Source organism: Sus scrofa, chromosome 18, assembly GCF_054392235.1.
Source record: "Sus scrofa isolate SSC_HxYL_T2T_F1_AM1 chromosome 18, Sscrofa_HxYL_maternal_Yorkshire_Landrace_v2.0, whole genome shotgun sequence".
Taxonomy (NCBI): Eukaryota; Metazoa; Chordata; class Mammalia; order Artiodactyla; family Suidae; genus Sus; species Sus scrofa.
In genome coordinates, this window is record NC_139400.1 from 10869103 (window position 1) to 10882560 (window position 13458).

The 13458-nt window shown below is 52.2% G+C and overlaps 2 protein-coding genes across 19 annotated transcripts in view; one reads left to right on the top strand and one right to left on the bottom strand.

Annotated features, from left to right (window-relative positions):
* LMBR1 (limb development membrane protein 1) overlaps positions 1-3915 on the top strand; it is a 138164-nt gene extending 134249 nt beyond the window's left edge. For all 10 annotated transcript variants that reach the window (XR_014833415.1, XM_021079157.2, XM_021079158.2 and 7 more), the window contains one exon: positions 1878-3915. Coding sequence is in view for 9 of the 10 variants with exons in the window: in XM_021079157.2 (XP_020934816.2) it covers positions 1878-1963 (86 nt within the window). In the remaining variant the exon portion in view is untranslated. The remainder of the gene's footprint in view (positions 1-1877) is intronic.
* Positions 3916-10081: 6166 nt separating this feature from the next.
* Positions 10082-13458, bottom strand: part of RNF32 (ring finger protein 32) — a 28290-nt gene continuing 24913 nt past the window's right edge. For 6 of the 9 annotated variants that reach the window (XR_002340274.2, XR_002340273.2, XR_014833420.1 and 3 more), the window contains 2 exons: positions 11543-11710; positions 10082-10468 (listed from right to left, as the gene is read on the bottom strand). Coding sequence is in view for 5 of the 9 variants with exons in the window: in XM_005673083.4 (XP_005673140.2) it covers positions 10223-10468; positions 11543-11710 (414 nt within the window). In the remaining 4 variants the exon portion in view is untranslated. The remainder of the gene's footprint in view (positions 10469-11542; positions 11711-13458) is intronic. The other 3 variants (XM_085005055.1, XM_085005056.1, XM_005673084.4) reach the window with 1 other exon arrangement.

Sequence of the window (13458 nt, forward strand, 5' to 3'; positions counted from 1 at the left end):
CCTGTCAGCCAAATGTTTAGAGTTGAAATTTCATTGTTAAGCCTGTTTTAGCATCAGCAGTATCAGTTAGCCTTAATTCCAGATAAATTTCTACTTAGCATTCACTAAAATGAGATGTGCATGACTTCAGTAAATTTGGCGTTTGAGTTGGATGTTCCATTTATCATTTGGTAAGAATCTTTATTAAAGGAGTGAAATGTAATTGAACGTAAGATAAAGGTGTATGCTTCGTTGACTCTTTGACCACAAGAGGCAGCGGAATGTCGAAAGGATAACACGTCTGCTAGACGGAGTTTCCCCCAGGTGGCCTCTGTTGTTCTTTGGCGTGCTCGGAGAAGGCCGTTCCTCACCCCGGAAAACGATCCTCACCGAGAACCGGTGCGAATGATCGGAGCTGTTTCCCTGGGAATCTGTATTTAATTACAAAATAGAAAATTGACCTGTGCCCTTTCTTTCTTCATCTTCTTGCATGTGTGTGTGTCGGAGGAGGGATGGAGGGACTGTTTCCCTCTGCTGCTCTGTGTTGATAATCGCATCTCTGTGGAGTATCTGGCACGCAGGAGACACTCGGAATTTCGCTCCCATGGTGGTGGCAGAGGTGACTGTTTCTGCAGGAGAGAGACGTAGCGTGTCCGAGTTTGAACCTGTGCGACACCCAGGTTTTAGAAATGATTCGCTGGCATGCTCTATCCTAACCGAGGCTGTGTTTCGGTGAAGAGGGCCTTGTCACCCGGCTGCTGCTCTCTGTCCCCACCTCCCTCTCCAGCCGGCCTTGGTCACCATGCTTCTTCATGTCCAGTGGCTGTGGGTGCCTTATGTCACTCAGTGGTTTGGCCAGTCCTGAGACCAGAATTATCTTTCTTGTGTTGAGTTGGTTTCTTTTTCACTTTCCGTTCATCCATCATAGATAGGCTTAATTTTTACCTTTTCTCCCATGAAGATATGCAGGATTAATAGATTACAATTTGGAGTGCTTTTGTTGGGTTATGAGTGATATAAAAATGTATGCCTGTCAGGTAGACAACCACTTGGAATTTTAGGGGGAAACCAATCTTATGCAAGTGTCTTTTTAAGGTGTTACAAACATCTGCGCCTCATAAAAGGTGTTTCCTCAAAATCTGTTCCATGGATGTGCTACTTACATCTTCTTGAATATCTTTGTACTTCATTTTGTGAAAATGCTTAGAGCTTTCATGCCACTGAACATCTTAAAAGTTCTTTTAACTTCTCCATGTGTGGGCACGATATTGTTCTATGTATCAGCTACATTCTGTAAATAATTGCTGTAGGACACAGAGGGAAAGTCATGTCACCTAAAAGTGTGTAATACGCTTTACGAAAGATCTTTGAATAGTGCTATTTTATTTCTGTTCCGTTTGTTCTTTGGCTGTTTCTTTCTCTTTCTTCTTGGAAATGTTCTCCATTGCTTTTCTTTGTAACTGCACGCCTCATGTCTTCCTGCGTCTTCCCTGGTCTTCCTGTGTGTGTGTATATGAGGTGTATTTGAAAACAAAAGAGAGGTGGTCCTTGTCTCAGGTTCTGTTCCCCAGGAAGGGCCCTCGGGGCTGGGGATGAGCTTGCAGGAGGCGGTTTCTTAGAAGGTGCTCTTGGGGCCAGGGTAGGGGGTGGGCATGGTGGGCGCTGGGTGGAGGGAGGAGGGAGGTGGGAAGCAGGAGGAAGGTACTGGCTCCCAGAGCGGCCCCCCAAGGGAGGAGGCAGCCCTTCCTGCTGGCCGAACCCTGGCGGGCGGCGGGGAGAAGGGCCCCTTCTTCCTGCAGGGACTCTGGCCAGTGTGGCAGTTTCCCCGGGGACACTTCACGTTCTGCCCACCCTCTCAGCAATACATCGCTTCTTACATTGTCTTCATGTTTCTGCAGGGCTTCATAAACTCCACTTATCAAATACTTCGAGGGACTCAGAAACAGCAAAGCCTTCGGCCAACGGGCATCAGAAAGCACTGTGAGACCCACGGCCCTGCTCTGCAGTCAAGAGCCGGAGACCCCCGAACTCGTGACGTTGCCTCGGGCAGAGACGGTCCGCTGCCTCTGGCCCACGTGGGGGCCGGGCCGCCACCGTCCTCTTTTCCACGGTCTCCGAGCCTGGCCCTCGCAGGCCGTCCTTTTATTTGCCTTCGGGACCCTGTGCCTCCCGCCCAGCGGGGCTTCCTCGGCAGCGTGTCCTTCTGGGGACACAGTGCTATTTATTGGCTGCTCCAATCACCCACGCGAGAATGTTCGAAAAGGCAAACTTTGCGGCTTTCTAAGGATTCACTTCAGTGTCATTCTAGATTTCATCACAGTGTGGGCACCTCACCAACATCTTTGGTGCTTCGGTGTGACCGGAAGTCCTGCGAGCAGTGGAGGTTTACTGATGTCACTGCCGTGGGTGCCTTGGAGCTGAAATGGTTGCAGCTGTATTTTTTCACCTCCTTAAAGAGGCGAAGGGCACCGTTGTGATCTGTGTTACAGGAAGAGACTGCCTAGACTTTGAGTCCAGGGGCGGGTAGAGAATTCTCCTGGGCCCCGAGCCTTGGTCACACATGCCCCGGGAATACCGTCTGCTGCCCAGTGGCGTAAGCTATGGTGGGAAGGACTGTGTACTCATAGTTCGCTGAGAGTTGCTGTGTATCTGATTCACTGTTACCTCTCATGGCATAGTTGCCAGTGCTGAAGACACTTGTAACTTAGATTTTGCCTTATAGGCTGTATGTACCCTCAGTTTTTTTAAACAATTTTTTTGTTTGTTTCCAAAAATCCCTTAATACCCCTGCGCTCCTGCGTCCATTATGGAGCTATAAATGCTCCGGTAGGGACTCCTTTTGTCACCACCCTCTTCAGGCTTCGGTCACTTCTGTACATGCCAATCGAAAACCTCAGACTTCGGAAAAGTACCATGCAGCACCCAGACCCACAGCAGCAGCATTCATGATGTAGGAACCGGTCTGCAGTGTATCATGATCTGACGGGCGTTCAGTTATTAAATTGTAAATAATTCTTGAGATGGGGTCTCGACTCTGCGTCCACCGAATAAAACTAAAGCCTCATACTCTGTGTGACGGTCCACTCGGACAGGGGACCAGGAACCGTGCATGCGACACCGGAGGCGGGGCCATTTGCACACAATGCCTAGCCGCGAGCCTCCACAAATACGTGTGTTCATCAGCACTCGTGTGTGTGGCAGTAGATTGTCTGTGTCCAAAGGCAAAGGGACATTTTTCTTAAACTGTTGTTAAAGGGTTTTGTTGGAGAAATTTCTGAAAAACAGGCTGTGTATATTGGACATTAAAAATTTCCACTTAGAGCCAAAATACTAAGATAAAGTCATCTAAAGTTCCATTGCATATTCCTCTTCTTCATACCTCTGCGTTTCCTGCTGAGTGTCTCTTCTTGGGAAAATACAGCTTCATTTTAAAATAAAAGAACAGGAGTTCCCGTCGTGGCGCAGTGGTTAACGAATCCGACTAGGAACCATGAGGTTGCGGGTTCGGTCCCTGCCTTTGCTCAGTAGGTTAGGGATCCGGCGTTGCCGTGAGCTGTGGTGTAGGTTGCAGACGCGGCTCGGATCCCACGTTGCTGTGGCTCTGGTGTAGGCTGGTGGCTACAGCTCCGATGAGACCCCCAGCCTGGGGACCTCCATATGCCGCGGGAGCAGCCCTAGAAATGGGAAAAAGACAAAAAAATAAAATAAAAATAAAATAAAAGAACAATTTTGTGATTCTAAACAACACTCAGTAAATAACTAGCAGTCTAGCATGGATGAATTTCTCAGCGCAAGATTCATATCCCGAGAGAAAGAATATCACTTTTAACTGACATCAGTTTCAGGGCACACTTCCAGAGGAAGAGTTTCCGGGTGTTTGTGAGCTGTCTGAAAAATTTTGAGTTAAAATATTAAACTTTTTAATGTCTATCTATAGCAAGTCTTTGTTTATTTGAAAGTTTCTTTCCATCAGAGAACCTCAGCCAGGTTCGGACTAGTAAGGAGTAGAGGGTGTCATGAATTCCTAAAGCGCTTCCTGGCGGCTGCTTCCTTGCTGTGTCAAAAGGGAGCACCCACATCGCAGGGAGGCGGCTTGGAACCCTGGGTCGCGGGGGCCTGCTGTGGAGACCAACTCGTTACATGCTCAGCACGGAGGTCCTGCCCGTCGAGGCTCTGCAGGCACGGGGTGCAGTCCCGGTCACACGCAGGCCTCCTCCTCCCGAGGGCGACACTGCCTCGCAAAGCAGGCGCTTCTCTTGGACGAGGGCTGGGGGCCTGGCACAAGGCGCCTGTGGCAGAAGTGGGCGGCAGCAGGCCGAGGCCAAGCACCGGAGGACCGGTAAGGAGAGCGCCCCTCGGGCTTCCTTTCCCGGGGCCGTGAGCACCGTCGAGGGCGGGGGCAGAGGTCCTGGTGGGCAGACCGCCCGCCTTCTGAGTGGCTGGGTGACCCCTGACAGCGTCCGGGCTCCTGGTACGTTTCTCCGCCCAGGACGCTGGTAAAAGGCCACAAGGCACCGCAGTCGCCAGGTTTCTTGAAGAGACTCAGCCAGTTCTTAGCATTCCTTGGTTCTGCTATACTTGAATTATTTTAAAGTTGTAAATTCTACAGATTATAAGGTTTGTAATGATTTTTACTGATTTTCCGAGAGAATATCTAGGTTCGACATTTATTTGTCTGTATGGACATTCTATATAAAAACAGAGACATGCTCTAAATCCGAGACATGTGACAAGGACACACACACACAGATGTTAGCGGCTTCAGGGCCACACTGGGGGTTGGCAGTGGAGGAGATGGAAGCTTCTGGCCACCCTCACTCGGGTGCGTTCGAGGCGGTAACTCCCGCCTGGCTTTGCTGGAGCGCAGCCGACCTGCCTGTGGCCTCAGGAACCGCCTCAACAACACAGGCTCACATGGTCTGAAAGCCCGAGGTGGCTTTCTTTGTTGTTAGCAAACTAGTTTGTGCATAAAGGCAGAGCTCTTTCAAATATTTTTTGAAAAATACGAGCATTTTAAAAGGACTGACTTTAAATTTCAAAAAAATTGGTATGATGTGACTTGAATGTTTGGATGCACTGGCAAATTATTTTTGTTTACGGAGTGTTTTGTTTACAAACTGTCGGTTTTGTTTGTTTCTATGAGATACTTTCAATGTGACTTTTTAAGTGTCTCAGAAATTAAAGTTTTACAAAAATGATGTCATATTTTGGTTTACAAGCACTCGAATGTGTTGTTTTTTCCAAAAACTTCAATACCGCCATGGCCAAAACTCAGTGGCACATATAAGTTACTTTCATTTCAGTTTCGTACAGGCCAGTAGTAGTCTTGGCGGAAGGCCGCGTTGAGGAAGAAGCAGACAGTGTCTCTCCCTTTTCATTGGGGAGTTTTCGGTAGATCACTTGCTTGCAACCAAAAATGTAGGTAGCATCAGTGATTGAAATCATTTGGTTTGTTTAGATTGGATTTCTGTAATTTCTCCCACTGGAGGGCTGAGGCACCTCTGACTGTGGTCTGGGCCACTTAACCCAGCGGGCTCAGAAGTCAGGTGCCCTCAGCTCAGGCTTCATTCACTGACAGGCGTGGTCAGCGCTGCAGTGTCCTCGTGCCTTTCCCCACATGAAATGGGGCAGGAAACAGTAGCCGTGGTTACCTGTGCCCAACCTGAAGAGGAGGAATCACATCTGGATGCCAGGTGATGGAACACAGGTGGCTTCTATGTCTACATACGTGTTACATGTGCCACAGCAGTGGGCACAGTGCCTGAAACATGAGGTACTTGATAAATGCTGGCTGTGATTTTTAGTAATGTACTTAAGTGTTCTCTTAGAATTGCTTGGCAGTTTTAAGATAATGTCACAAGTAGTTGTGGCGGATCCTATAAAGCACTAAAATAAGACTCAGCAGTGGGGCTGTACGGAAACCAGAGACCAGGTCCTTAAAAGTCTCAGCATGGGAGTTCCCGTCATGGCTCAGTGGTTAGCGAATCTGACTAGGACACGAGGTTGTGGGTTTGATCCCTGGCCTTGCTCAGAGGGTTAAGGATCTGGTGTTGCCGTGAGCTGTGGTGTAGGTTGCAGACGCGACTCTGGTGTAGGCCGGCAGCTACAGCTCCAATTCGACCCCTAGCCTGGGAACCTCCATATGCCGCCAGAGAGGCCCAAGAAATGGCAAGAAGATAAATAAATAAATAAATAAATAAAATAGAGTTGCCATATGATCCAGCAATCCCACTCCTGGGCATATATCTGGAGAAAACCATCGTTCAAAAAGATACGTGCTCCTTAATGTTCACATCAGCACTACTTACAACAGCCAAGACAGAACCCAGTGTCCGCTGACAGAGGGATGGATAAAGGTGTATTTTATACACACACACACTAGAATATTACTCAGCCACAAAAAAGAAGGAGAAAGTGCTATCTGCAGCAATAAGGATGGACCTAGAGATTATAATACTAAGTGAGAGCAGTCAGAGAAAGATACACCACATGATACCACTTGTATGTGGAATCGAAAAAAACACTACTTGCCCGACAGACTCCCAGCCAGAAACCAAACTTGGCTATCGAAGGGGAGGAGAGCAAGCAGCACGAGGTGAAGTAGGAGTTCGGGATGAGCTCGGGACACTTCTATGTATAAAATAACAGGGACTTACCGTAGAGGACCGGGCAGTACATGCGCTCTCTGGTAACAAGCTATAATGGAAACGAGTAAAAAGTGCGTGGATGTATATGGATGTATAACCACAGCCCTTTGCTGTGCACCTGACACAATACTGTAAACCGCCTGTACCCAGTTACAGAAAGAAAAATCACCGCATTCACACAAGCCCAGGTGCGGGCGAGAGGGACGCTGTGACTCTCCAAAGACACCCCGTCCTCCTCTCACTTAGGAAGTGCAAGGCTCTGTGGAGCTCGGTGCCGGAAATGGAGGAAGACCTCAGGTACATTCGTTATTGTCCCAGGGTCTCCTAAGTCCCAGGAGAGAAAGTGGACCAAAGAGAGCGCGCGTTTCCAAAAGCACTTCCCGAAAGACCACATCAGCGCCCTCGCGTCGCCCGCACGGCTTCGGAGCTGTGTTGATGGAGCGAACAGCAGATGTTGCCAGCCTGCTACGCTAGGGGCAACCCGACTGGCACGTATTTAATTCTTTTCCTTCCATTTGGAATGACGAGTGGGTGTAACTTTAAAAAGTTTGAGCAGCCGTGTGTATTCCTGCTTTTGTGAGCTATTAAACCCACTTGGCCCGCTTGTGGTATTTCACATGCTTGCTGTTGTATAAAACCTCTCGATTGCAGTATTCCATGTTGGTCTTTCTGTTGTGTTGTAAATATTTTTCCTGGTTATTTGTTTTTTAGCTTGTTTACATTGTTTTTTGCTACATGGCAGCTCAAAATTTTAAAGCAGTCAAACTTTGCAATTTCCCATGAATCTGTTGGTATCACCTAGGACGTCCCTACTTTAGGAGTTTTAAAAATATCTACCCACTTTCGCCATCACTCCTTTGACCTGTGACTCACATGCTGTACGCTGGGCTGTACCCGCAGGCCTGTAAGCCCCGTGACTGCCTCGAGACCAGAGCAGCCACAGAGACATGAGTGGCTTGCTGGACGGGGGGCTACGTGTCTGCAGAGGTGGCCCGCGCTGTTATCAGTCAGGGGAACTGGCGGCAGGTTGGCCCATTGGCGTCGGGAGATCCTTCCAGCAGAGCTGCTCTAAGCTAAAAGTGGACAGTCGGTAGCTGGGCGGGGGCGGAGCAGGCCCAGAGGCAGTTACTGGTTGAGGTCTGGGGGCGCCAGGGGAGATGGGTGTGTGAGGGGTGTGGACTGAGCAGGGGACGTCCCGGGAGCTAGAGCACAGCCGTCTCGGGGGGCCTGGCCGTGCACCATAAAATCCACCCTGCTAAAAGGTACCGTTTGTGGCGTTTCGTGTTCAGAAGCCAGATTCAACAGGTAGATTTGAGGATCTCGTCGGCTTTATGAGGCCATGTATGATTTGGGCTGCGCCTGTCCAGCAACTGGAAGGGAGCTCCTGGGGTTTACAAAACAGAAGCTTTTTAAGGAAGGAGGTGGCGGGGGGGGCAAGGGGCGGGCAAGGGACCATTGGCCAAAGAAAAGAAAGGATTCTTTTTGTGGTGGCCAGGACCCCTTTGGGGGCGGGGGTGGGCAGCAAGGGCTCCGTCACGCAGGTGCCGCCTCCTCTGGGGACAGAGATGGCCCACATGGCAGGCTGCCTCCTCGATGGTGACAGCTCCAGGCTGGTTGGTCAAGGTTCCATTTCCGGCGAAGGTCGAACTGCGGTTAGGTCAGGGGTCATGGGCGTTGGCACAGGGGGGTCATTTGGGACCTGTGGGTTTTCTCGGGAACATTAAGCGTATTCACTGGGTTGGCTGCTTCTGATCCCCCAGCACATTTTCATCGCCACAGACACAACTCCTCTCAGGGCTTCATTTCTTTGTAGTCAGGCATCCCTTTATCTGGAGCTTATTTTGATGAAATCGAAACACAGCCTTCAGTACCCCTTACTGTCACCGAGGGACCCACACGTCCCTGGACTCCCCCCCAGGCTCCATGGGATCCGACGGCCCAGGCCTCCAGCGCGTGCCCGTGCTCTGCCTCCTGGCCCTCTGGACGGTAAAGCGAGGGCTGGGACCTCTGCGGTCTCACCACCCAAGTGCTTAGACCCTTCTCCAAGTTAGTCTCCACATTTTGTATGCATTTAGAATATTCCACCACGAAAAAGCGAGCGCCCCAGGGTATGTGCCTCTATTCACTTAAACGGCACGTGTGTACGTGGCGACATCTGAGTGACACACACCAGACCAGAGTTTGAAGGGATGGGATAAAGAATGAATGAGACACACATTTTAGTATCGCTTCCCACACACAGCACCGCGGTGCTCTGCCCCCTTGCAGGCAGGCACGCATCTGGCCTTGGCAACCTGTTTCTCTCCTTCCAGGCCCGGCTGCCGCCTCTGGTCTCCTTGCCTGCACTTGGCCACGGCTCAGTGATGGTGCCACCCTTTCCAGCGTGGCCCCAAACGTCTCCGCCTGCTCTTCCCCAGGGGACACCGGGCCGAGGAGGCTGGGGCTCATGAGCGGGAAGGAGCCCGGGGCCGTGTAGGGCAGCCCCTCAGCCCCTCACCTGCTGCGGATGGGCCAGGAAGTTCAAGGGGACGGGCCACTGTGTACGGCCCCGAGATTGGGCCGTACCTATTTCGGCAGCTGGGGTACCTAACCAGTACCCCTCCACTTGGTGCTGCAGATAACCAGGCTCCCAGGGGGATTCTGGGCATGTCCGCAGGTCCGAACTAAAGCAGTGGATGTTTAATGCTCAGCTCTTGGTCATTCTCACGTGATTTGCTGTTTTCTGATGTTGAAACCACTGGGTATTTCTACCTTTTGGATTTTCATATTCAAAGGGCTGAAGTACAACAGTAATTTATGCCACAGAAATAAAGCAAAGCAGCTATTAGGAATGGCTGAGGACCTTAAGACAGTTCCTTTAAAGAGTGTTTGGGGCAGTTCCTGGCGTGGCTCAGCAGGGACGAATCCGGCTAGTATCCATGAGGTTGCGGGTTCGAACCCTGGCCTCACTCGGTGGTAAGGATCCAGTGTGGCTGTGAGCTGGGGGGTAGGTCCCAGACAGGGCTCGGATCCCGCACTGCTGTGGCTGTGGCTGGTGACCACAGCTCCTAGCCTGGGAATGTCCATATGCCATGGGTTTGGCCCTAAAAAGACCAAAAAAAAAAAAAAAAATGAGTGTTTAGGTTGCCGGCTGTGGTCAGACTGGCTGTGTGTAAGTAACACGCACAGGGGGCCAGGCCTGGAGGACAGCGTGTGTAACCACACCGGCAGGCCCACCGGGGGCCAAGCAGGCCTGCTGTGGAAATGGGCCAGAAAGTGGGAAAGGGGCCGTTTTATCGTTGTGAGCAACCCCACGGATCACCGAGCAGCAGAGCAAACCGCCAAATTCCAGAACCTCGGAAATGGAAGCTTTTCATCCATCCCTCACTTATTTCAACTAACTAAACTCATGAATTTGGACTTTTCTAAGCTGAAGACTGAAATGGATGGGTTGTCAGCGTTTCAAACATCTTTGGTTTGCCCGAGTACAACTCCCCAGAGTTTATTTCACTGGAGCGCAGAACACACGGCCCTACGTCTCCCCAGGCTCACCCAGTGCGTCCGAAATCAAGGGAGACCCCTCCCCCGGGTTAGGCCGCTTCTTCCCAACTATGAATTCAACAGCCAAGCCTCTTCTTTTGGTAGCAGGAGCGGCAGAGAGGACACGCGTGCAAAGGACTGTCCCCCACGGAGAACTCCTCCAGAGCGAGGAGGCACGTGTGGTGAAACACGTGCGAGCAGGACAGCAGCACCGTCTCCCGCGAGGGGTGGGCAGGGTGGCCGTCGTCGTCGTCGTCGCCGCGGACCGAGAGTGAGAGCGGGGTCAGGCAGATGGAGCACTCGCGGGTCTCCCGGTGCAGCGCCTGCAACGCACGAGGCGTGAGTCAGGAAGGCTGTGAGCAGCCTCATCCCGTGGGACGCTTCCTCGGCTTGGGTGAGGACTGGGCACAGACCCGGGTCTTCCGAACAGGAAGGCATTTCATTCCGTGGGAAAGTAACGCTAATGGCACATGGTTGCTGTTCCTCTCGCGAAAAATGGAGAAGCATAGCAACTCACCTGTGAGAACCCATTTGGAAACAAAAATACTGCATAAAATGCTAGACATTAATAATAGATTTTTTTTTTTTTTTTTTGCTTTTTAGGGCCACACCCACGGCATATGTTGGTTCCCAGGCTAGGGGTCGAATCGGAGCTACAGCTGCTGGCCTACACCACAGCCACAGCAACGCCAGGTCCAAACTGCGTCTGCGACCCACACCACAGCTCACAGCAACGCCGGATCCTTAACCCACTGAGCAAGGCCAGGGATCAGACCCGAAACCTCATGGTTCCTAGTCAGATTAGATTCCGCTGCGCCACAATTGGAACTCCCAAGATTGTTTTTTTCTTTCTTTTTGTCTTTTCTAGGGTTGCACTCGTGGCACATGAAGTTCCCAGGCTCTAGGGGTTGAATCAGAGCTGTAGCCACCGGCCTACACCACAGCCACATCAACGTGGGGTCCTTCACCCACTGAGCGAGGCCAGGGATCGAACCCACAACCTCATGGTTCCTAGTCAGATTCGTTAACCACTGCGCCATGAAGGGAACTCCCAAGATTTTTTTTTTTAATTAAACAATGAAGAGTAGTCTTTTTCAAAATTCTCGACACTATGGAGCTGCTAAACTTCTTTACACATTTTCCAATTTTTTGTGACCAAGTCCGGTTTTCCCTGTGGGACTCCGAGTCTGTCGTGGCTCCTGCAGATGTAGGAGGCAGGTGGGGACCTGCAGGAGAAGCCGGCGGGAGCAGCACGCGGGGCCTTCCCCTGGGTGTGTTCACAAAACGGCGTCTTCAAGCAGGGAGGCGGCGGAGGTCCCGGGGTGCCCATGCGGGTGCGGGTGCGGGTGCGGGGCAGGGCCGGGCAGAGGGCGCAGGCCGGGCCCGGGACAGCCTACCTGTGTCTGGATCTTGCCCCAGTCCTCCTCGGAGAGCTCGCCGCCCCGCTCCCGCTCCAGCTGCCGCAGGACGCTGCGGTTGACGGCCAGGCAGTGGTCGACGTCTGCGAAGAGCTGCTCGAGGTCCGTGTGGTAGGAGCGCAGCAGGCGCCGGCTGATCTCTGTGAACTGAGCACACGGCCGCGCCGCGCTTGGTGGGGGCCGAACGGGGCGCCTGCGGGCGGCCCCGACCCCTTCCCGCCCACTTGCCTCCAGGCTCTGCCTCTGAGTGGAGCTTAGGGGGGAAGGGACACCCCGGGCCCAGAGAATGTCTGCAGAGAGGACCCCGAAGGTGCCCCCCTTGCAAGCCTTGCTGTGAGCAGGCAAGATGCGGATGAGAAGCGGAGAGGAGAAAGGACCATAGCTTTACACCCAGAGTCACATGAGCATCTGGCTCAGGGGGTGTGGGGGACAGGGCCTGCGTCCCACAGGGTGGCACGCTGCAGCTCAGGACACCGAAGCTTCTATTCTCAGTCCTTGAAATTAGGGGGTTCTTGGGAGTTCCCTGATGGCCTAGAGGTTAAGGATCCAGCGTTGTCCCTGCTGTGCCTTGGGTCACTGCTGTGGTGCAGTTCAATCCTGGCCCCGGGAGCTTCATGCCACGGGCACGGCCAAGAAAACCAAAAGAAACGGGGGGGGGGGGGCATTGAAAGTGCCCTGTTGGGTGCATCCGGCTGTACACGGGGTCGGGCAGGACGCAGGAGCTCAGCGCCTCGGCATCCTGCAGGCGTCCCGTGCGAGATGTGGGAAGAACGCCTTCTCTATGGACCCGTCAGGACTGCCCGCTCTCAGATGCCCCGGGCACTGGTCATCCCCTGTGGGGCTGGTTGGTTTCCGTGTGGCACAGCCTGGCGGGACGCAGTGTCTGTTTACGCGGCGTCCGATCCCAGCCCCTTCCTTCCTGTAGGAAGACTCGGCCTGCGCAGGAGGGGAGCAGCGGCTGTGGGGAGTGCCCCTCGCCCGGCCGTGGTCCCTGGCAGCTCCTTCCTGGCTGAATCTGGCCGGACTCCCTCCCTCCCTGAATGCCCGCTGTGTTTCTCTGTCCCTGTGACTTCTGCACGGCGCGTGACCCCCTGTGCCTCGGCTGGAAGTGCCTTTTCTCTGGACTCAGAGAGCAATTCTGGCTCCTTCCTTTGACACCTGTTCCTGGCTGGGTGCTCATATCTTTTTCCTGTGTGTATTTCTTATCTCCTTGAAAGAGTTCCTTAGATTCATCTTGGTAAGACCCTTGGCATTCAGTAAAAAAAAAAAAAAAAAAAAAAAAAAAAAAAAAAAAAAAAGGTGACTTTTACGTTTGCAATAGATTACAAACAGAAATGAAGACACATGCATGCCCCAAGGTACATGTTCTAAAGGAATGTGAGGGGTTAAACAAACCCGACAATGTCTGCGTGGAATGATTTGGAAAAAACTTCCATGGTCACGATTCCATGAGGCACCAGTGTTTGGCTTGAAATCCTAACGCTGATATCAGCTCGTTCATCAACACACCAAAAATCCTTCAGTCTGGACTGAGGGCAAATTTCTAAAAGTAACTGGTGCGACGTTTTACGCTTGTGCTTCAAGTACTGGGAAGGTGGCCTGGGTCGTGTCTTAAAAGGTTGCATCAGCCCATGTGTGCTGCCTGCCTGTGGGGAGAGTAGCTGCTGCTACCTGCCCGTCAGCATCCTCGCCCGTGGGCGCCCACGCTGCCGCCCGAGGCGGATGCCGCCCGCGGTGGAAGGCAGACCCGTGCGCGCGCAGACGTCTCGCTCTCGAGCTCCGGCTGTGGTGAACACGGCCTCTACGGAGACGACGAATGCATCAGGTTTTCAGTTCAAAAACGCAGTTTTCCTCTTAAGCCTCGTATTTCAGATGACCGACGCGGGACTAAGAAG